At 36.1% G+C, this 25,448-nt stretch overlaps 1 protein-coding gene across 4 annotated transcripts in view; it reads right to left on the bottom strand.

Moving 5' to 3' along the window:
* Positions 1-868: 868 nt before the first annotated feature.
* Positions 869-25,448, bottom strand: part of MED15 (mediator complex subunit 15) — a 92,153-nt gene continuing 67,573 nt past the window's right edge. For 3 of the 4 annotated variants that reach the window (XM_069841463.1, XM_069841464.1, XM_069841465.1), the window contains 7 exons: positions 12,850-12,992; positions 10,637-10,719; positions 7,651-7,815; positions 7,266-7,387; positions 6,907-7,079; positions 6,305-6,407; positions 869-1,291 (listed from right to left, as the gene is read on the bottom strand). In XM_069841463.1, coding sequence (XP_069697564.1) covers positions 959-1,291; positions 6,305-6,407; positions 6,907-7,079; positions 7,266-7,387; positions 7,651-7,815; positions 10,637-10,719; positions 12,850-12,992 — 1,122 coding nt within the window. In that variant the 3' untranslated portion in view covers positions 869-958. Of the gene's footprint in view, positions 1,292-4,837; positions 4,932-6,304; positions 6,408-6,906; positions 7,080-7,265; positions 7,388-7,650; positions 7,816-10,636; positions 10,720-12,849; positions 12,993-25,448 lie in introns of all 4 variants that reach the window. The other variant, XR_011335251.1, reaches the window with a different exon arrangement.

Below are 25,448 nucleotides of genomic sequence, written 5' to 3'. Positions count from 1 at the left end.
ATTTCTTACTGAAGACTGGGACACTCCTTACATGCTTGCAACTGTAATGACACGCCAAATGCCAGCCCATGGATGGTGGGAAATTTGAAAGTGTAAATCAATATGGAACACCCCTCGTACAAATGTTGTTTTCAAATGGCTGGAGCTTGGTTTCACATCACTGGTTCTCGTGCTCCCCAGTAAATCCCACTAGGTATTTTCGGTATTTTTCCCTGGCTACAGTCATTTACAGTGTAACAGGTGTTCCTTGTTTGAAGCTACATCCTCTCTGTTCCTGAGACTATCCCCATTCTTCGAAGATATTTATTTAAGCAAATGTGACCTGTTTCAATCTGAGAAGTGCTGTATAAGTTTGACAAAAGTAATTCGATTGCATGCACGCATAATATTCTAAAATAACATTCCAGCTGCAAGGAAAAAGTTGTGTGTTCATAGAAGCATTTAAATCCCTGTATAGACACATGCCATCCCACACCATACCGTTGTGGTCTAAGACATCCTGCTTACAACTTGCATTACGGAATGTGTGCTGGTTCAAGTCTTCATGAGGAAAGAAATTTTGGCCAGTGTATCGGACCAATGCACACTCAGCATCGTGATGCACTTGGAGAGCTTTGATAGGTAGTGAAAGCTGGTTACAAAAACCAACTATAACAACTGGAGGATTATTGTGCTAACACACGATACCTTCATTTTGGTTGCATGATCGTTCACCTCTGATTCGGCATGTGAACGTGAGGCCAGCAGCCGGCTGGTCAGTCTGAGTCCTTAAAAGGCTGTAGTGCCATGGATAATTATACAGACATATGCTTACCAAACTTGGAGGGAATATTGGAAAGGGAACAAATGATTCAAAATCGAAAGCCTATTGACATAGATAACAAAAACAAGTTTTTCAGCTGTTATATTTATTATTTTAAATGAGAAGCTTTTTATAAAAGCATATGTACAGTACATATCACAGTCCCATGAGAACGGTGGCAGCAGACACTGGAGTCTGGGTTGGAGCAGACGCTTGACGGACACTCATTTCCCATGTGTCCAGCAGCTGTGACACAGAGAAACGACTTGGAAGCTTCCGTATTCTAGATGCTAGAGCTTTCTGCACTGCACTCAAGAATTGGGTGGAACTATGTTCGTGTGGTGCCATGTGACATCGTGGTGGTGTGCGTGGATAATCCTCAGGAACAGAGAGAGAGACAGGTGGGACACAAGGCAGATGACGATCATCCAACCAACATAACAGCTGTACAGAACGGGAGCCAGGCTGCTGAGTTGGGTCGAGACTAACCTGTAACAATGAAGAAGCATTCTTGTGCACATGCATTTAAATGAGTAGCATAAGGTGGAGTTTAGCAGATAAAACTGAAAGAACATTTAACTTCAACATCGTTCAAGATGGTACATGTTTAGATATAGTTTTATTCACGGATGACCAAATTATTATAGCAAACTCAAAAGATGGACTATGAATCAGCAACACAATATAAGTACAAATTATAATATGAAACTGTCCATAACCAAAACAAAATTAATAGCTTTCAGAAAGTTAAATATAATTTGCCCAAAAATATAATAAAGATAAAAATGTTAAATCAATTTAATACAATCTATCACCTATACGGAACAATAAAGAAAACATAAAGTAATGACAGTTCGAAAACTTCTTTATAGCTCTGAATTTTGGACTATGTCTAAAGGACATAAACAGTGAACATGAAATTCCTTAGAAGTGCAGTCTGCTGTACACTTAGGGATTAAAAAGTAGAATAAAATTAGAGCACAACTAAATATATTTAAGCTAATGGACACAATTAAGAAGTGCAACTGCCATGGTGGCTCAGTGATAGTGTGCTGGGCTTACAAGCCAGAGGGCCCAGGTTCAAATCCCAGTCAACCCCTCTCAATTCAAATCCTGGTTGTTCCACCCTGCATTGGGAAAGCCTGTGGTTCAGGCAACAAAGGTACTTTCGTTCCCTTGTAACATCCCAACAATTCTCCATAGTCATTCATTACAAGTGTAATGTAGACACACTGCCTGTGGTGCACTCTGGATAGTCTCTGACGGACTAAGTGGTGTGTGATTACTAGCTGCATCTACGAGCCACACTAGTAGAATTGGGGCAAATAATGGCAAGGGGCAAAAAAAGTTGACTGGATCACGTTAACAGAATGAAAGACTGTCAGATGCCAAAACATGTGCTCAAATATATGCCTACAGGTAAAACGTTAGTAGGTAGAACAAGGGAACAAGAGACAGAGATGACGATGTAAGATGTGGCCAGCCAGAGAGTCGGTTACAAACACACTTCCTCTTTCTTCCGCTCAATGGAATTAAAAACCCAATGAGCAACCTTCTCGTCATATCACGTTGAGACTACTGTCAAAATGTTTTCAGTTTGGAGGAGTGTTAGGATAGTTATATTTGGTGCGGTCATAGCTTTGGACCTGGATTCTCATTGTTTAAAATGTTCAATTTCTTTCCTCTGCACATACTTCTCTCCCCTTTCTGAATTTTCCCATAGGCACATAACTGATTTACTGAAACTAGTACATGTGGAGACAAGAAAAGGCAGCTTTGAATTTCCAGGAATTTCAAAATCAGCCACATTTTAACAATGAACACATACTGTACCGTATTTACGTAATTATAATTTTTTTTTTTTAAATTTCGTCTTGAAAACTGGGGTGTGTATTATATTCACACTAGGACTCGAACAAATTAAAATTAACTCTCTATTTATGTTATGAGTAGAGACGAGAATTTAATGCACTATAAAATCCCAAAATATGCACGCATTCATGTACTATCAAACAAAGAAACATGAACAATCAAGCAAAAAATACACTAAAATATGCACTTTAATTTTTGTTCTAAATTTCTTATTTCACTTCACTTTTTTTGCATAGTTAACAAATATCAACATTTCTAAATTGGTTTCTGTGAGGTTTCTGCGCTTGTCAGTCAAAATGTTTCTAGGTATAGGTAGAGAATGACCTCTCTACATCGCAAAAAGTTATGGGTGCAAATGTAAATGAACCTTTTTCTGTTATTTAGTTCTTTTATTTCTTTTCCTTCTTCACTCCTGATTCCTGAAGCTAAAATAAGAACACAGAAATCGAGAAACTGAGGTGTCCACTCAAAATCATTAAAATATGCATTTAAACTGAATATAATGTATATTATATGCATGATTAAGCTAAAAATTGTTTAAATATGCATTATGGATGTTTTTATCCCAAAAAAAACCAAAACATGCAAATATGCACGGAAAAAGTACACATATTTGGAACTGTAAAGTAATGAAATGGGTATGTACTAAGTTTGAGCTATGTTCCTATAAAAACATGCATTTGCATGGAATTCTCGTCTCTAGTTATGAGATATGGTGGGAAACAACTGACAGAAATAGCCACCATAAGTTTGTGTTTTCTCGTCTACTGCGGACTTTTTATTAGTAATTTTTTTCTATTTTTGACAACAATCACTAATAAAAATAATATTTTGAACTACTAAAATGACTTAATAACATATTTTTCTTTTATTGTGAGATTTCATAAATACAACTCTCAACAACTGCGCATCTGTAATTAAACCAAAAGAGTTTACCAATTATTACAAAAGAGTAGCATGACGTTAGTCATTTTCAATCAATGTTCTGACACCAACCCACTCCTATTGAACGCAATTTCTAGTTCTGGTACTGCAAATGAGGACGAATGTACAGTTAGAGGTAAGGGAGTGCCTTTATAACCAATCTTGATACTATAATTTTAATCTTGAGTGGTTTTTAATACAGGTGCATATTATATTCGATTATGTAAATACGGTATTTTCCTGTTCTTACATTTTCACGGCAAACCTAATTTCAAGTAAAATTTAATTAGAATGTATAAATGAAGTTTTGTACCTCTTGGGGTTTAAAATATGATTGTATACATTAGAAAAATTTATAAACGAAAAACATATAACTGAAATAAATTAACATGGCAAGTATAGGAATTTTGGCGGGACTTTAGAAGAAACGTATGTGTGAAAAACGTGTAAGTATGAAAAACATATAAGTGAAAATATAAATGAAACTTTACTGTACTTCAATAGCAAATCCATCCCATTGCCAAATTTATTTGTTTGAATTTTTATAATATATTTTTAACTACTTTAATATGGCCAATACCTCTGATTAAGGTTCTGGCTCATACATCTATTATCAGACAGTACATCTCACTTGACGATATGTGTCAGAGGAAGAACTTGTTTGTATACATCTGATGTCTGATTAGTGAACTACTATGTTACTAGTCAGCAATGGAGGGAGAAAGGAACTGGTCACCCTCCCTCATTAACTCCTGGCTTAGTTGCCTTATTGATGTCACTTATAATGTTCAACTAAAAATACAAAACAATATGGCCAAGCACTCGATATGTTTTGATTCATTGAAAGAGAGAGGGAGAGTGAGGGAGCAGGAGATAGGAGAGGGGGGAGGGAGAGAAGAAAGAGAAACAAAACATAAAACAAAAGATGAGAAAAGTAAGGTAGTTAGTGAAAGTCGATTAAAAAATTTAAATGTACATGGAAAAGCAAGAATAAACTTTTTTTTCCCCTGGAGGAGGACCCATAGGCAAGAACTGCAGCCTTATCTTATTGTGCAACCTTCTTTCATTGGAATGATTTTGAAGTCCTTAGAATCAAGTACGTGATTCACTGCTTGGTGCCATCTTATCGATTTGATTATGGCATACAGTTCTGATGAAGTCCGCAAATGCCCCTCCATTTCCCTGTAAATATGCTGCCTCCTCAGACTGATGTAAATTGTTCGCAATTCACATGCTTACGTTCTGCTGCATCCTTTGACCCCAAAGACTGCACCACCGCAGATTCTGCGATTCACCAAGGTGCTATCTATCCATGGGAGCTACACTATGTGTTCTGGAACAAACACCTTTCAATCACTATTCTTCTTAGCATTTTCTATTATTCCAAATTCTGGTCACATTCCTTGAATGAGTTACAGAAATTATGGATTTGTTATTTACATCCTGAATATTGATGTTAAGGACAACATAGAGCCACAATTTGACAATGAAATGGTTCTTCTTTTTTTCCCCCTGCATTATCGCTAAACATGAAAGTGACATTGCATGACAAGGTCGTAATGAATTTAAACAAATAGGAAGCAATTTCTTTGCAACCTCTTGTCTCTTGGCTTTCATGCCATACTAACACAATTATTGCATTTCCATCTTTACGTCAATAAATGCCGAGCATAGTAAGCTCTGTAACAGCTCGAAACTGGCACTGGAGATTTTTTTGTAGATCGAAACAAACTGCAATAATGGAGCACAATGAATATAACTGCGACATATTCCTTGTACTCCAAACCAAAGAGATGCCTGATGAAGTAGTTTTTCTTTACACCACTAGAATGCAGCACCTGTTTGAGTAACACACACACACACACACACACTCTCCGTGTATTGAATAAAAGGGAATTTTAACTTCAATCTCCAATGCTTAACTTAAATATTTTGAAAAGTGTACTTATTTATACCTCTCATTTCAAATAAATAACCAACTTTTTTTATAAACAATTATAATATTTCATGCACAGAGCCACCACAGTGGCCTAGTGGCTAGAGCACTGGATTTTTAATCCTGTTAACACGAGTTCGATCCCCGACATACCCCCAATTTATAACTTGTGTTGGAAAAGCCTGTGGTCCAGGTAACACAAGGTTTTCTCCAGAAGCTCCGGTTCCCTGTGACATCCCAACAAATCTCCATCATCTCATCTGTAGTGTAGATCAGCCTCCTATGGCACATTCTGGGCAAGAACTGTTGGTAAATTGGTCTATACCAGCCATTTTCAACTGGTGTGCCGCGAGAAAATAAAAATAGCAAAAGTTGTTGTATTAAATTGAAAAAATCAAAGTGAAAAAGTAGTAAAAAAGTGAGTCCACAAGAGTCAACATTCAGTAAAACATTCCCTATAAAAACTCTCAAATACTCCTTACTGGTTGGGAACCACTGGTTTAGATTATACGAGTATGCCATGGGATTTTACATTACACCTTCAGTGTGCCACATGTTGAAGAAGGTTGAAAAACGCTCGTCTATCCAACTGGCTTCATATGGGTGAATGAGCACTCAAACTTTGTGGTAATGAAAAGGTTAATTCTAGGTAGATGGAATAAAAACAGAGAGAAATTTTAACAATAGTAATCATTTTTCTGTCAAGTCTATGTTCATGTAATTTTTACAAAGTCAATGCTCTACTTTTATATTCTTGAAAGAGAACATACCTTAAATCTCTGATCAAGACGGGCAATTTCCCCTTGCAATACATCAGGTATGTCGTTTGGTGTTTCCTCCACTTTTTTCTTCTTGAGTGGAGGAGGAAGCATCCTGCAACAAGAAAATTAATCAACTTTTCCATATTATTGCCACAGCACATAGACAGTATATACCACACTTCACTGTCATCAATACTTTCCCTATATAAATGCAGAGAAACAACAGCATGCAAGAAATGTTGTTACTTTCTATAGCTTATTACGAAATAGAGGAATGTCAACATTTCTAGTTGTGGACTATATTTCCACTTCAGAAAAAGTTAACACATGTATGTATTTCTTTACAATTGTGTAATTCAGTAAATACAAAAATATTCTTTGTTCTTAACTTCTATGATAAAATGTCTAGCTTTCATTAATCAGGTAATATTGTCGTACTTAAATTTTTATTGTAATTGTAATTGTAAATTTAATATTAATTGTAATTTTATTCTTCATATTATAGTTGTAATCCCCTGGTAGAGGGGCAGAGAAGGCCTGACAGCCTTATCTCTAACAGGTTAAATAAATAAATACTACTAAATACTACTACTGCTACTACTTCTTCGTACTTTATCTCTGGACCAAATAATGCTTCAAGACAAGGACCAAAAGTGCGCTGGAGTGTATGATTTGCCACAGGACTCTGTAGAGTATTATTCACAGCTTCTAGCAGTGGATTGAAGATGTGATGCTCCTTTAAGGGAATCAAATGGGTTGCTTGTGGTGCAACACTACCTTCTCCCTGGACCAGAAAATTAATCAAAGTTATTGTAATAGATCATTTTCAGAAGTATAACAGTACCAAATCAATTCACATTACTAGAGTTCCAAAAATACAATTTAAACATTTCAATCTCACTTCTGAACAAAATATTCAATATGAAAATATGTATGTATGTATGTATACATTTTTTTTTTTTAATTTTACCCGTTTGAGATCCAATTTCTCCAGAACAACTTCACATTTGAGTAAAGTTTCCAATGGCATCCTCTTGCTAGGATTTGACAGAATTTCCAGCAGCTTTTTCATCTTACTCAGCTTTTCCACATCTGCAAATACCAGAACAAATGAACATTAATCATGCTCAAGCAGAAAACAAACATGACATATCAGATCTGGTAAATGATCCCACAACCAGGGAGATAGTTATGAATCTCCCAGTAGGAAAGGAATAATACCACAATTTCTAAATATAAACAATCTTGTGTGTATGAGTGTGGAAATTTCGACAAAGAAAATATAAAATGCTGCATTATATTGGCAAAAACAAGAAGAAATTACTATTTACGCCATTATAAAATAACATATTTACCATCATTTCCCATCCTGTTGATCATACGTCGTAGGGGCTCAATGTATTTGCTAAGCTGGCGAACTTTCTCCCTGTAGGCCTGGTCTTCCTGCAAACTACACGGACTAGGAGTAGGAACTGCAGGGCCAGGAGTATTCAACGAACTGCTTGGTGATGGAGCCATTCCTTCAATTCACAATACATGTTCTGTATGTTCATGCACTCTACTTCTTTCGTTTTTGAAGAGAATCCCAACAAGAGCATAAGATTTAAATTGCATATCAGTGTCATTCTGCTCTGAAAATGTAGGCACATTGCTATTAGTAGTTATGGGATGCTACATGAAGGAAGAACAAGTTATTATTGTGAAAACGCATTATGAATATGGGGAAAGTTATGTATAAAGAGTTCCCAGAGTAAGTGGTAATTTCGGTTGATGAAATGCACCAGATCAGTCAACAGTTTAAAGACTTATTAATAAATTCGATTATGAACATTAAATCATCTGTGCATCATTGTACAGCCTGATCTCTCGACAAATGCAGTGGTGACTGGAAGTGTTGCTGAGAGTCCAGAAACCTCAATTCACCATCGTTCACAATATTTTATTATTTAATTTACAAATGACTAGTACATGACCAATGGAGTCATTGACTACACAAACAATAATAAAATTGGACATTTCGAGAAGTACGATGTAGCAAATGATCTGCATCTGCATGCTTACAAGATTCAACTGACGCAAAAATAAAAGCAAACAGGCCATTTCCAGTGCCAAAAATTTGTCAACTGGGTGTTGAAAAACCAAGAAGTGGACAGCAATTTTTCGAAGAAAATTCTCTTTAGTAATAAGGCACAGTTTTAATTTAATATGTATATGAACAAACAAAACTGTCAAGATTTGGGGCATTGAGAATCCAGTGCATGCACAAAAGCCAATGTTTTGTGCGGATTTTGGGCTGGCGGAGTAATTGGGCCATACTTTTTGGAAAATGAGACCGAAAATGCACCAGCAGTGAACAGTGTGTGTTATTGCAACATGTGGTTTCAGCAAGACATCTGTATATAAAACAATGAATTGTTAGGAGAGAAATAAAACTGGTCACTGAAGTCGTGCAATTTGACATGAGTGGCTTCTTTCTATGAACCCTTGTGTCTATGTCAACAAACCACAAAGAATTCCCGAGCTCAAGGTGCAGATTCGACGTGCAATTATGCAGCAATTTCGTTAAAAGAGGAAGAGTGTGTCAGCAAAGTCATGGAAACATTTGTCAGATTCTGTGTTTCACAATAATTATTAATCACAGTGTATGTTTATACTAAAATAAAATATCAACACTTTTTGAATATGTTACGAGTTTTATTACAAAATTAAATCTTGCGATTCTGTTAGGACACCCTTTAGATACATAATATGGTAGGCCTATATATTCTACAGTTCTCTGACTTACTGGCGCTAAGCAGGATTAATGAGAATCACTTTCTAAAACGAACATTTTAAGAATGTAAAGTAAATAAAATATAACAACGAAAATATTAAAATATAAAAAGTCCAGTGTTTTAGTATGTCTTCTGTAATATATTCATATTACAAACTGATAGGTGCTAAATGACAGTTGTGAGCAATATGGGATGAAGATAAATACATATAAGACAAAGAGTATGGTCATAGAAAGAAAAATACAGAAGATAAAATTGCGAAATCTAAATGAGAGTGTAGAGCAAGTGGACAGCTTCAAATACTTGGGGTGTACTATAAGCAGTAACATGAGCTGCTATCAGGAAATCAAAAGGAGGATAGCAATGGCAAAGGAAGCTTTTAATAGAAAAAGGAGCATCTTCTGCGGACCTCTGGGAAAAGAACTAAGGAAGAGACCAGTGAAGTGCTTTGTATGGAGTATGGCATTGTATGGGGCAGAAACATAGACATTACGATGAAGTGAAGAGACGCGATTAGAAGCATTTGAAATGTAGATATGGAGAAGACTGGAACGTGTGAAGTGGACAGACAGAATAAGAAATGAAGCTGTGTTGGAAGAAAGAATGACGCTGAAATTGATCAGGAATAGGAAAAGGAATTGGTTGAGTCACTGGCTGAGAAGAAATAGCCTACTGAAGGATGCACTGGAAGGAATGGTGAAAGGGAGAAGAGTTTGAGGTAGAAGAAGATATCAGATGATAGACAACATTAAGATATATATGAATCATATGAGGAAACAAAGAGGACGGCAGAAAATAGGAAAGATTGGAGAATGCTGGGTTTGCAGTGAAAGATCTGCCCTTAGGCAAAACACTAAATGAAGTGTAATTTCATTTTATTTCTTGTCAGCTCATTTTCATATAGGACACTCCACAATATAATCTTACTATGGCAGAACAATTTTCTTGCTTGAGATATTTTCTTCTTTTCTCTTCAATTTTAGTAGTTATATACTATGTGTTCAATAGTTACCTCTCAAAAGGGGATGCCACAAACAGAAGAGTCACGTTTTAATGAAATCCACATCCACAACAAATTATAGGATGTGAAGACAATTAGCCTAAGTTTTAAGTTGGAAATGTAAATGATCAGCCATACAAGATAAGGTGTCATCAGGTTTTATAACTACACAAAAAGCGCAGCTTGTTAGTCAGCAGTCAGGGTGGTTGAATAGATAAAAACGTAAACATGTATGCTTGATCAAACAGGCCTATTTGTATGATTATTTTTACTTTATGATTTTCATTACCTGCATACTGATATATACTATTTTACTAAATTTCATTATGTTTAAAAATTGTGAATACAAAAACTACACAATAATGTAAAATAAAAAAGGTTATTCATAGCATGAAACAAATCAAACAAAGGAGTATCATGTAGGTAACACACTAAGTCTATGCCTTCTAATATGGACCTAATTTTTAATATAACGTCTCTCAATGGTACACTTCTCTTATGGTTAGGAGTCATAAGAAATAATGAAATTTACCACATATACAGAATAGGAAAAACAAAACAACTCACCACCAGATCGCTGTGCTGTGGACATAGGAGTCAGCTGTGAACTTGGTGATGGGACCAGAGCTGGTGATGCGGCCATTTGGTTGCTGGAATGCAATTTTTAGTCTAGTAAGTAACATGTCTTGAAAGAAAAGTGACAGGGAATTTAAGGAAATCCCAATGATTGCGTGAAATGTTATACTCGAATAGAAGTAATAAAACACAATATATACATTCTTTAACACTGAAATGTAGTGTATTTTGTTTGATATTCATGTAACTATATAATCCATATACCCAATACTTCCATGACTATTGTGTAGAAAACATCGAGTACCATTAAACAGAGAATAGAGAGAAATGACCTGCGTGAAAAACCACTTGCACTTCTGAACAAAAGCACAGCAATGTATGAAAAATCGACTCAAATCGTGAATCACTTGATTACAACCTAACATAACTATCAGTCATGAGGTTATTGTGCCTCTCACATATCACTCCCAAAACAACAAAATCTGTTATGGTGTAACATAGGTGTAAAAATGTCAGCAGTCTGCTGCAGCTATAAGAGGGATAGACAACAATACACTTAACTTCATTGTGAAATGCCTGGCATTAGAAAACAACAACAACACTTAACGGCAAAAAGAATGGGCCGCCGACAATTTAAAAGTCCCAGACACATAACATTGCGCATGTTCGTCTCGTCAAAGCCGTATTTCACCAGGTAGCACATAATTAAGCCATTTAAATTTGCTGTATTTTGTTTAAGAATCTAAAATATGTTATAAAATCGAATGGAGAGTTGATTCTAGATAAATCGGTGCCTCTGAAGAGTGAAATTATAATAAAATTGTTAAATACAAAGTCAACCGAAGTGAATACGAACAGGAAAACCACATATTATGCCGAAACAATATCAACAGTCTTGGTAGTGTAAGTCGTTACGGCATGGATCTATTAAACGAGTTAATAGTAGTACTTCAAGGTTCGAATCTCCCACAATCTTATTTTTTTTAATTACAAATTTGCCACCACATATGTCTTGCAAAGCTATATTTATGTGGCGACATCTTTTAGAATATGCCCAAACTCTAATAAATAATAAACTTCCCTCTCTCTTTCAAGAAATACTCTTGTCTGTTAATAAAACGTTCTGTCTCGTCATTACCCTTGAAGATGGCAGAGAGACAAAAAAATCCGTCAACAAGCTATTGCGTCGCGTGTTGGGGGTGGATGTCTTACGATGGGACAGGATTTCTGGAACACATTCACAGTCGGTTTACAGCAGAAGTAAATGAACACATTTTGGCAAATGTAATGATACCTTCCGCCCGAGAACAATATCCAGAAGGAACACTTTTCTTCCAGCAGGATAATCACTTGGTCGACTTGCCTCCAAAATCACCAGATATGAATCCGATTGAAAATTTGTGGGCTACAGTCAAATGGATCCTACGCTCTAATTGGGCAGAACAACCACCCATTTGAACAGCTGACGAATTGTGGGACAGAGTTCTAGATGCGTGGGAGGTGGTGGCCATGAATTTAGACCTGTTCCATAATCTTATGGATTCCATGCCGCGCAGAATGAGGGCAGTTGTTGACGCAGGTGGTTTTGTTTATACAGGCCAGGTCTAATCTATTAATAGCTCACACGTGATGAGCAATAATATTTTTACAAAGCAGGCATAACGAAGTTTATGAAAAAAATACCACTTCATATTTTATGAATTAAAAACTAAAGTAAAAAAAAATAATTTTACCGTACCGGGAGGCGAACTCACAACCTCTGGTACGCATGTCAGGCACCTTACCACTGGGCCACACAAAGCTCGTAAGGTTGAATACATTGTAGATGGACGACTTACAATGAAGAGACATCACAGCAATGCCTGAAGTGTAATGCATTTACATGAGTGAACCAAGCAATAGAACTTAGCATTTCTATCGACCAAGAGTCGGCCCATTCTGTTTGCCGTTAAGTGTACATATAACACAGATTAAAGAATTAAAAAATTTTAAATATATATATATATATATTTTTTACAGATAAATTGGAGTTCATGGGAGAAAAAAGTCGTGCCACCTGTTCCTAGATGCTAATAATACTGATCTTCAAGCCAAACTATGTAGGCCATTCAATAACTTCAGAGACAAATGGCTCTCAGTAATAATAGAGATATAACATACGTTCGTCTATTTGCTGAATGACCTAATATGTACATATTTCTTACCTAGGTGGGGCTGCACCTAGGCCTGCTGGAGATGCCTGTAAAGCAGATGGTGATGGACTTTGCCGCAAAAAAGCATTGGAAGCAACATTGCGTGGACCAGAGAATCCTGCATTCTGACCAGTCATCATGATTGTTTCACCTCCCTGAAAAATAAACGAAAACGCAATTCATGTCAACAAAAATATACCATCTATTTTGGACCTATGATTTAGCATATGACATATCCTAGATTGCTGTGTTCTATTTTTATAGTTTTTTTTTAAATAGTGAAGCATTAATACATTTTATACATGATATGCTATACTAACATATGAGAATAAAATACTGTACTAATTTTGGAGTGGAACTGCGGAAAACACACACACCAAAATTGTGAAATGTTAGTTTAAGTACTATCATGAAATATTCTGATTTCGAAAATAAATTAGAAGTACAGCACATTTGTATTGCTTTCACCAATTTATTGACTCACTGGAAAGAATGTTCTCGCAAATATGTAACGTGGAAAACTACTGTTAACAGCTACTCCAAGACTCAATTATAAACATTACTCATTATTATCAGTATAAATAAGCGAATATTTCTCTCGTGCTGGTTATGGATCTTAAAACAGGACGCATGTGTAAGCAGCATTTGACAGAAAACATGACAAAGACAAAAATTCAATCAGATGAGCCAAGGGTTAAGTAACAATTCTTATGCAACTGATACCATTTTATTCTGGAAAGATAAAACTTGCATGATAAGTAAAAGGTAAGAAATTGAAATTGCACCATGACTCGAGAACAAAAGTAAAATTCATATGTTGTGTTATGATTAAATATATTCATAAAGTTTGCAAATAGATTTTTCTAGGATTGTTCCACGCAGTTTGATAGTCTAACAGCGGTTCCCAAGCTGTGGTCTGTGGAACCACGGTGTGTTTTCAAATGGTATTTCAATTAAGCTGAACTTTATCAAGTTCTCTCATTTATCTCAGATTGTTGGAATACATTTACTTATCTCAGACTTTTCAAGACAGATTTTAACACGAATGAGATTGCCTGAGGGATTTTTTTTTTTGGCTTGAAAGATTTCCTAACTATCTGATATTTCAGTTCTTAAAATTGTCTAAATTGCAATCTTCAAGGCCCAACTTCAACAGTGTTCACCATTCAGGATAAGATTGAAACAATGCTAAAGAAATTAAACTTTTATTCTCAGTAAGTTATCAATCGAGCATTCCATTAATTTTGCATTATCAATGACTTTTTAGAAAATTAAATTATGGTTTATTTAACGACGCTCGCAATTGTCGAGGTTGTATCAGTGTCACCAGTGTGCCGGAATGTTGTCACACAGGAGTTCTTTTACATGCCAGTAAATCTACTAACATCAGCCTGTGGCATTTAAGCACACCTAAATGCCATAAACCTGGGCCGGGATTGAACTCGCAACCTTCAGCACAGAATGCCAGCACTATACCAACTGCGCTACCAAGGTGGACTCAAATGATGCTCTCTTGTCAGACAGCATTGATTCATGGACATTAAAATTAAAGATTATCTATCTTCCTGCAATGGAAAAAATAACTGGATGAAAACCCTCTTTCTGCCCGTCAAAGAAGAAGAGCTGTTAGGACTATCTTCTAATTCTTGCTTAAAATTGTGTTTCTACGATGGCCCTATTGATTTTTGTTTGAATGCACGATGTTTCTCGAATTGCAATAAAACACTCAATGTCATATACATCAACATACTTGTGTGAATTACCTGCTTTGATTTTCTTGAAGAGCAAAATAATATAGACGTAAACTTAATGTGGAGTCAGACTTGTGATACACAGTATCTACAATTCAACCAAACTTGGAAAGTGGACAATTGCAAGGTAAGACTAATCATCCCATTGGCAACTTTATTGTGAGTCTGAAAAACTGGTTTTATTTTCCCTAGCAAAGACATGCTACAACGTAACATAACTTTCTATTTATACATTTTCAGATTTCCTTCAAAACAAAAACTAAAATTTAAATAGCCATCAATTTGATAGAGATGTTTAATTCACTACATTACCAAACTATTTAATGAATATAACATGTAATCAGCCTAAATATGTAATACATTTTAGGGAGTCCGTGAAAATGAAGGATGAGCTTTAAGGAGTCCGTCACATTGAAAACGTTGGGAACTGCTGGCCTAACTAAAGCAAATGAAATTTGAATATGTTCTACGTCAAATACAATAATCAATTATCTTGGATAAATGTTATATAGTTTGTAAATTTCCGTCAATGGAATGAAAGCAAGTTTTAACATATTCTGAATATTCACAAAACCTGTTTACTGTGTGATAATACCAATGCACCTAATAATAATAATAATAATAATAATAATAATAATAATAATAATAATAATAATAATAATAATAATAATAATAATAATAATAATAATAATCCTATTACTTACTGGTTCAATCACAAATATAATACAGGGTGATTCAGACCACTTGTAACAGTCATATATTTCGGAAATTAGTACTTGAAAATTTTCGAGACAATGCCCTAAAGGCGAGCTGCTGATCAATGCTAGACATCATCATGTACGACATACTTTGGCGACATCGTTAAAAACTTTAAATTGGGAGATTCATGAGGAAGTGCATTGCGTATCATTAGACGGTTCTTTTAGATGGGCAGACATTATTGCTATCAACAGACGCTTAAAACGGGCTCTTGTTCTTGACCCTACTATCTGTTTCGAAAGAAACCTCAATCAGGCCACCGAAGTTGATATTGAGAAGAAATCTATATATGACCCTTGTCTGCCATATCTTTCTCAAAAGTACAACGTCCCTCTTAAACAATGGTCTGTCATTGGTTTGCTGTTTGGCAGTAGAGGTTCAATTACAAAATTCACATGGAATTATCTTAAGAAACTTCACATTCCTTTTGATTATGTAATGTCTATTCTTATAAATATTATCAAGGATTCTCTTCAAATATTACATCACCATCTCTATTTCAATTAATCCACTTATATTTGTCTTCAACAATTAACTTTATTTTTTCTTTAATGTATCACATCACATTATATTGTACATGTTTATTGTATTCAGGACCCTTGTGGTCACTCAAATTCTTTGAGCTGATGTCTATAATTTAGAAAAATATATAACTAAACCACATGTGAACTTTCACTTAAGCTTGATTTCATAAATCAGCTCTAACAGGAAGTAAGGTCAGTGGCGTATTACTTTAAAATTTCAAATGGGAGTCGGGGTTAAATAGGGTAGGCCTACCATTTGATAGAGCTCTTCAAAACGAACAACTTTCATAGGAAATGTTTTTATTAATTCCTACTCTTTCATTCAGAAAACGTACGAAAAGCAATGGGTGATTGGACCATCCGTAAGTCATTTATTTCGGAAACTAGTGCTTTAAAATTTTCGAGACAAAAATATTTATAACGAAACCACATGTAAACTTTCACTTGAGCTTGATTTCATCAATCAACTCTAAGAGGAAGTAGTCAGTGTCGTATCACTTTAACATTTCAAATGGAAGTCAGGCCAAATAGGGTAGGTACCATTTGATAGAGCTCTTCAAAACAAACAACTTTAATAAGAAACGTTTTTATTAATTCCTACTCATTCAATGAAAAAACGTACGAGAAGGCAATGTCATTAATATTGAGAAATGTTACAGGAAGAAAATATAAACAAGATACGTCCATTTAATGTTGACATAGTACACACGCACAATTACCTGGCTGAATGTAGACCTGGTGACCGGCAGCACCGTCGAGGGATGAATACAAGTAAATTAACTCTTCCCCTTTGCTCGCCCAACAGCATTTCCTTTAGTAACCGCAATAGGCCTACAGTACCTACAGTATATATGTACTTAGCCAGGTAATAAGCTCAGGTGGAATTGCCCAACAAAGTAGGGCAATTCAGAAAGATGTGTTTTGTTTTCTCTGTACCTACGTATATACATTTTTCAAGTTTTCCAATTACTTTTGTGACTAATAAAATAAGTACCTAAAAGTTAAGAGTGATTACAAATACCTCCTAGTACTGCAAACTGTAATGGTTTACACAAGGTTTTGATATGATGATGATATTGGGCGAATCTCGTAGAAACTTCCGGACTGCCAAGCGTCTGTACCCGCAAAGTGCTTGTCAATCTTTCAATGTTTTCATGCATCTTGCTGCTTGTGTACACGCAACTGGACAGCTGCAGCCTAACCATAATCAAAATAGATGTAACAGACGACCTGTGCAAGACGAGAGATCAGCTGATGGCATTGCTGCCATTCTTGTCAATCCTCACAATTCGACCAGGAGAATTGCTAGGGAATCTGATATTAGTCAGATATTGGTGTGGAGGATTCTGAATGGCAGTGAGTACCATCCTTACCACATCAATATGCACCAGCAACTTGAAGGAGAAGATTTTCAGAGTCTTGTGGTTTTCTGCTATTGATTGTCAGGTAAAAACTGTCGGGTTCATTGCAGTATTTTTTGCACAGATGCAGTGACATTTAAAAGCAATGGAAATGTCAATATCCATAATATGCTCACTACTGGTCTCAAGTCAATCATCTCTGGCTGAGAGAAGTGGACAACCAGCATAGGTGGAGTGTCAATGTCTGGTGTGGCATGTTCGGACACTGAATCATTGGACCTTATTTCTTTGAAGGAGCTCTGAATAGTGTCATGTATGCTGAATTTCTTAAGAACATCCTCAATCAGCTTTTGGAGGACGTACCACTGGCGATACGAGCAGTAATGTGGCTTTAGCAGGATGGATGCCCAGTTCATTTCGCTTTCGTGGTACGTGATACAGCCAATCAGCTCTTCTCTGGGTGATGGATTGGGAAATGGGGTTCTGTGGCATGACCAGCACCATCTCCTGACTTGATACTAATAGATAGGCCATCCTGCCTCAGTCTCTGATAAAGCCAGTCTGATAAGCCCCAGGGGCACGGAGCCCCAAGCCCTTACTATATTAGCATTGGAAACACTTACTATCCCCAAGACTTCATTCCAGCCTATTTTTACCATTGCATATGATATATGAAATCAGGAAGAAGTGGAGATTCTTGGTGGAATGACAGAGGGAAACGGAAGTATCTCGAGAAAAACCTCTGAAAGGTCTTTGACCAAAACGAATTTCATCATTACATGGCCGGGAATCGAAACCTAACATCTGGATGGAACAACAGCGTGCTAGTACTTGAGCCACAGAGGGGACAACGTATATACTTCCATTCAACGTAAAGACAACAGACGAAGAATAAACCACCAATGATTCGTGTTCAAGACATCAAAAATGCAAATAATAATCATTTACCAGCATTGAACTGAACTTCAAGAAAGATTAACGCAATAACTCCTGTGTTAAAAAAATCTAACTTGGTGCGTCATATAAATAATGCTGCCAACAAGCTTGTAATTAAATCCTGGGTACAAAATTAGCAACAATAAAAATAGAGGCATGGAAGAAGGTATTGTTGGAGCAATAGCTTCACATTTCCAACAATAATTAAGTAACAACATAAAAATTAAAATTGTTAGATTTTATCTAATGACGCGAGAGATCACAGGTTGAAGTGATATTATGTAAAACAAACTCTAATGCTATACTACTGCAGCTTTCAAATCTAGAATATAAGTATATAACATAAATGAAATCACCACACAGGGCCAAATTGATCATTGGGGACAAAAATAAATTCATGGTGAGTACCCACATTAGGGTGTATCGAATTTTTCTTTCTTTCTTTTTTTTTTTTCTTTTCTTCTTCTACTTTTTTTTTTTCGAAAAAAAAATGAAGGTGGCTTAGTGCGGAAAAATTGCGACTTGTGGCAGAAAGACCGCAGAAAAAAAAAAAAAGTAATTTGACAATAATCTGTCTCTCCGCAAAGTTTCGTGAGCCTAACGCATATTGTGTTTTTTCAGATTTCTTTTTTGTAGTGCAGCTCTTCGATCATATCATTAAATTTGCACTCAGAAATAACCCAGGGCTCACCACGAGGAGGTGACTGTACTTACAGCCCCATCTCTCCACCCACCCATAGTAGTAGGTATATTGCGGTGTCAACTGTTAGTTTTACACTGAATAGTTAGACTCCATTTCGAAACATGGCATTTCTTTTCTTGATTGCAGTCTTGCCCTCTAGCTTCTTGTCCACACACCGATTTACCTGCATCAGTTACCACTTTTACACATCTTTCAACGGCCTGAGTGTAACATGGCAGATCTGTAACTTCTGTCCCAGGCTTTGAGCCTGTCCTGAAGGCTGCTGAAGGTAATTTTGGTAGAGACAAGCGAGCCTGAGCAACAGAAGGCTTTGATTCGAAGTCAGAATCCGCACTGCTTGACTACTGTTCCCAGTGGTGCAAAGACTCGGAGCTTGTAACTGTTGTCTGTTTATCTCTTCCTCGGAATCGAAGTCGCATTTCTTCAGATCGATGGCGAATGAGCCTCTTCACTAGGAATATTGATGCATGTAAATATCCGTGTTTAATGTCCTTTGCTTTGAAAATCTCAGCTATGTTTGGTTCCACATATATTTGTGAACAGTTTTTTTTTTTTAAAGTAACCAACATAAAATCATGTGAAAGATCCCGTATGACAGATAACAAAAGAAATATTTTTCTTCCTGTTCATCCTTGAATGTACTACGTCCTTGATTACAAGACATTGTGAAACGGTCGAACATACCAACCAACACAATGGTAATGGCAGTCCACCACTGCTCTTCGTTTGTGCATAAACATTGAGTATTAGTATTTAGTATTTATTTATTTAACCTGGTAGAGATAAGGCCGTCAGGCCTTCTCTGCCCCTCTACCAGGAGATTCCAACTACAATATCAACAATAAAATTACAATTAGTATTAAATTTACAATTACAATTACAAATAATATTACAATTAGTATTAAATTTACAATTACAATAAAATCAAAGTACGAAAAGATTACCTGAATAATTAAAGCTAGATAATTTATCATAGAGAAACAAAGAATATTTTATATTTACTGAATTACAAATTAAATCTAGAATAACAAAATCGTATAGTGATGAAATTACTGAATATTGAAATATTTTGTGATAGATTAAAGAAACTATTTACAAGTAATCAATTACTGACCAAGTGCCTAGTAAGTTTTCGTTTGAATTCAATTTTATTTCGACAGTCCCTGATGCTAAGCGAATTCCAGAATCTTGGCAGGGCTATTGTGAAAGAAGATGAGTATGAGGAGGTGCGATGGGATGGTATTGTTAGTATTGTTTCATGACGAGAGCGTGTGTTCAGATTATGGTGGGAAGAAAGGTAAGTGAAGCGAGACGACAGGTACAAAGGAATAGAAGAGTTCAAGATTTCGAAGAGAAAGAGAAGTGAATGTAAATTTCTTTTCTTATCTAGTTTAAGCCAACCTATTGCTTCCAGGGATGGGGTAATATGATCATATTTACGAACATTGCTTACAAAACGTACACACAAATTATGAGCACGTTGAAGTTTCATTTTGTTGTCGCTGGAGAGGTCAGTCAGTAAAATGTCCGCATAGTCGAAATAGGGAAATGCAAGTGTCTGCACAAGGGACTTTTTTAAGCAAGAGGGGAGATGAACATTTATCCTTTTTAGCACATGGATAATAGAATATACTTATAGAGTATAGTATAGGTGGGGATAGGTGAGGTGGAGCGTGCTCATTACGTACTGGCTTTGGTTCCATTCAGGGGCTTATTCACGAGTAGACTTTTGGAGACCATTGTATCTAGATCAAAGTTAAAAAGTAAAGGTGATAGAGCATCTCCTTGCTTTAGCCCACAGTGAATTGGAAAAGCATTCGACAGAAACTGGCTTATACGGGCTCTGATGTACGTTTTGCTGAGACGTATTTTAATTAATCGAACTAGTTTCTTAGGAATACCATGAAGTGTGTACACCAAGAAGAAATTCTGCACTATTGCAGACCATAGCAAATTTAATATTTCTCCAAAATAATGAACACCTTCTCCGTCCCTTCATCCAGAGGGACATGTAACGATCTTGAAAGGACAAGGAAGATGCCATAATGTTGCCACAACTAGCAGATCACGGCTCAATGAAATAGGAAGTCGGAAGACATCCCTAGAATGGAAGCTATATAAAGCACTGCTATGGCTGTACAAGTGTAACTGCATTTCAATATACTGTATTGTATATGTTTATATTTTTGTTACATAGATCTGTTGTAGACCTAAGTAACCGAGTATGGTATAACCTAATTTTATCTTCATAAAGTATACCAGCACTTCCAAATTTCCATTTCGAAATATACTTGCCCAGTGGCAAGTTTTCAAAACTTTTCAAGTGCAAAGACACACCAGATTTAGGATCTACAAAACTCTTGCAAGACCAATTCTTACATATGGCAGAGAGGCATGGATTATCAGGAGGGCAGATGAAGGAAGACTTACAGCGGCGGAAATACGGTTTCTGAGAAGAACTGATGGCTATTCCCTGCTCGACCACAGAAGGAATGAGGAATTAAAAATGGACTCAATTATACTCGTTTACCAAAACAAATCCTATCCTACATTCCAAGAGGTCGCAGAAACTTAGAAGACCTAAAAAAACAATCGACAGAGACTGTAACAGACCACTAGGTCTAATATGTGGAAATGATGATGAGGATGAGGATGATGATGATGATGATGATGATGATGATGATTATTATTATTATTATTAAACATCTAAAACGGAAAATAATATTTATCACTTCTGGATTTTCTGTGTATGTGTCCACTGAAATAAACTACGAGTATATGCAGAAGCAGAAATGAGGCTACAACTTTCCGTCATAAAACCAAATATATATATATAAATTCTGCAGACTTGAAAAACAAATACATTCATCCCACTGAACAGAATTATTGAAATACTAGTTCTCACTTGTGTATGTATGTATTTTTTTTGTCAAGTTTATTTATACACACTTTAACATCTATGCTCATATCACGTGTTTAGGATATGTGGGTATACCAGTAGGTCGTTTTTACTACTGTTGAGTTCCTGTTTCTATCATGTGTTGTAGATGGCTTGTGTTTATGAAACTGATTATAGATTTTGATGAATGCTTATGATATTGGTGATTGAGGCAGTGATGAATTATGGCATGTAAATTTACAATCCAGCACTTGCCTTTCTGACTGAGGGAAACCATGAAAAACTCCAGTCAGATTGGTTGGCCAAAGGACATTCTGAATGCGAATCTCAAACACTACTGTCTGAGTCAACTCAGTCATTTACTAATATTATTAAATACTAATAAAATGTAACAGCCAAAATGTTTATCATATATATATTTTTTTAAGTTTATAAAATTAATGGCTTATCAATGGCTGACTTTACTCCATAGTTAACGGAAGCAATATTGAAAAGGATGTGTTGAACATACAGCAGTACTAACTGCACATGCAGTACACATTACACAATCTCTCACTCTTCTTCTATGCATCTCGACCCACACGGAAACAGACCAGAAAGCAAGACACACCCTGCATATAATTTTGTTATATACATGTTAAAATGTTCCATGCCATGGCATCATGGTCTAAGGCATCCTGCCTAGAAACTCGCGTTACGGAATGCGTGCTGGTTCGAATCCTCAGGGGGGGAAGACCAGTGTATGGGACTGGTGCCCACCCACCATTGTGATGCATTTGGGGAGCTATGATAGGTAGCAAAATTCGGTTGCAAAAGCCAGCTGTAATGGCTGGGGGGGGGGGGGATCATCATTCTAACCACACGATACCTCCATTATGGTTGGATAATCATTCACCTCTGCTTCGGCATGTGAACATGAGGCCAGCAGTCAGCTGGTCGGTCTGGGCCCTTCAAGGGCTGTAGTGCCACAGATTATTATTACATGTTAATTGTACCTACCTTTAAAAAGGGGGACTAGACGAACTGTAGTAACTTTCGACAAATATCACTTTTGTTGATGTCGTACAAAATTTTGTCCAATATTTTTTTGAGAAGATTAATTCCATATCTAGATAAAATTATTGGTGATCATCAGTGTGGTTTCAGGTGTAATAGATCCACTATTGATAGATTTTTTGTATTCAACAGATATTGGAAAAAAAAGTACATCAGTTATGCATAGATTTCAAAAAGGCATATGACTTGGTTAAGAGAGAAGTTTTATATAATATTCTTATTGAATTTGGCATTTCCAAGGAATTAATTCGATTAATTAAAATGTGTATCAGTGAAACGTACAGAAGAGTCTGTATAGGCCACTTTCTGTGAGATGCTTTTCCAATTTACAGCGGGCTAAAGCAAGGAGATGCACTATCACCTTTACTTTTTAACTTTGCTCTAGAATATGCCATTAGCAAAGTCCAGGATAACAGAGAGGGTTTGGAATGAATAGGTTATAACAGCTCCTTGTTTATGCGGATGACATGACTATGTTAGGAGAAAATCCACAAAGTATTAGGGAAAACACGGAAATTTTACTTGAAGCAAGTAGAGAGACAGGTCTGGAAGTACTGTAAATCCCGAAAAGACAAAGTATATGATTATGTCTCATGACCAGAATATTTATTGTACAAAATGTAAATATAAAAATTGAAAATTTATCCTTCGAAGAGGTGGGGAAATTCAGACATATTGGAGGAATAGTAACAAATATAAATGATACTCAGGAGGAAATTAAAGGCAGAATAAATATGGGAAATGCCTGTTATTGTTCGATTGAGAAGGTTTTATTCTCCAGTCTGCTCTCAAAAAAACTGAAAGTTAGAATTTATAAAACAATATTATATTACTAGTTCCTCTGTATAGTTGTGAAACTTGGATTCTCACTTTGAGAGAGGAACAGAGGTTAAGGTTGTTTGAGAATAAGGTGCTCAGGAAAATTTTGGGGCTAAGAGGGATGAAGTTACAGGAAAACGGAGAAAGTTACATAACACAGAACTGCATGCATTTTATTCTTCACCTGACATAATTAGGAACATTAAATCCAGACGTTTGAGATGGGCTGGGCATGTAGCACATATGGGCGAATCCAGAAATGCATATAGAGTGTTAGATGGGAGACCGGAGGGAATAGGTCTTTGGGAAGGCCGAGATGTAGATGAGAGGATAATATTAAAATGGATTTGAGGGAGGTGGGATATGATGACAGAGACTGAATTAATCTTGCTCAGGATAGGGACTGATGGCAGGCTCATGTGAGAGTGGCAATGAACCTCCGGGTTCCTTAAAAGGCATAAGTAAGTAAGTTAAAATACAATTCGTTCTCCATATTCTCTCAAGAGAACAGAAATACTGTATGTAACTGCACAGCCATTCAATGAATGTTTACTGACAATATTATAATAAATTATATTAATTTTGTGCAATTACATCTAATTTAAAACATTATTCAAAATAAAAATAATTTAAATAATATTAAAGCTTTCCAAAATTAGATTATCTTTCCCGAAACAATTTCCTTTTCCTGAAATTACTTTCTCCGAAATTGTATATACTTTTTCCGAAATTGAAATTAGCCAATACAGTAACTCTGCAGTTAATACAGCGCCATTAAATTACTCATTACAATGGAGAAGAATGGAAATCGACAAACAAAATAAGAAATGAAGCTGTGCTAAAAGGAGTGCTTAAAAAAAGAATAATGCTTAAAATGATCAAAAAGAGAAAAAGAAATTGACTGAGCCACTGGCTAGGAAGACACTACCAACTGAAGAATGCACTGGAAGGTATGGTGAATGGAAAAAAAGTTCGGGGCAGAAGAAGACATCAGATGATAGACAAGGTTAAGATATATGGATCATATGTGGAGACTAAGAGGAAGCAAGAAAACAGGAGAGATTGAAGAATATTGGGTTTTCAAAGTAAGACCTGCCCTTGGGCAGAACACTATGAATGAATGAATAGCGATGATGATGATGGTAGTGATGAATAATAATAATAATAATAATAATAATAATAATAATAATAATAATAATAATGAACCTTGAAATTAAACATATGAGAAAATGCAATCGCCCTCAATGCCAAATGCTTTTAAGACTGAGACTGTTCATTCCACATAGCGTAGGTATAGTTCGATTATTGGTTCAATTAGTTTTTATATGTAGGATTAGATGTTAGGATATTTTATCGTATTAGTTTTACATATATAGTTTAGGTTGAGATTTCATAAGTTAAACCCATAGCGTTAGTTGTAGCATGGTAGCCACGCTATGAGGACAATGGGACAAAAGGTGTTAAGCATGAGTGTGTTGTTACGAGCAGACTTGAGGAGCCTACGTACTCAAGCGTGAAATCGGCTATTGAGCTGGACTGAACTCAAGTAACCTCCAGAAAGCGTCCGTAGGAAAACCAAGCTACATCTTTGTCCGAGCAGGGGGAATTTCCAAATTCTAAGAATTTATAGAGTAGCCATTAGTGGAGTTATAGCGTCACTACAACGGATATTTTTCTTTGAGTAAGCGTCGAGATGACGTAGGGCTCTTGTAAGCCTAGAGGGGGCTATAGAGAGATCAGATGATCTAGTAATAGCGTGGGTAATTTTGATATATTCAGAGCTGCTAGGTGTGTGTAGCGTCA

Source organism: Periplaneta americana, chromosome 12, assembly GCF_040183065.1.
Source record: "Periplaneta americana isolate PAMFEO1 chromosome 12, P.americana_PAMFEO1_priV1, whole genome shotgun sequence".
In the NCBI taxonomy this organism is placed as follows: Eukaryota; Metazoa; Arthropoda; class Insecta; order Blattodea; family Blattidae; genus Periplaneta; species Periplaneta americana.
The sequence above is the reverse complement of the archived record's forward strand: the minus strand, read 5'-3'. Positions and strand labels throughout refer to the sequence as shown.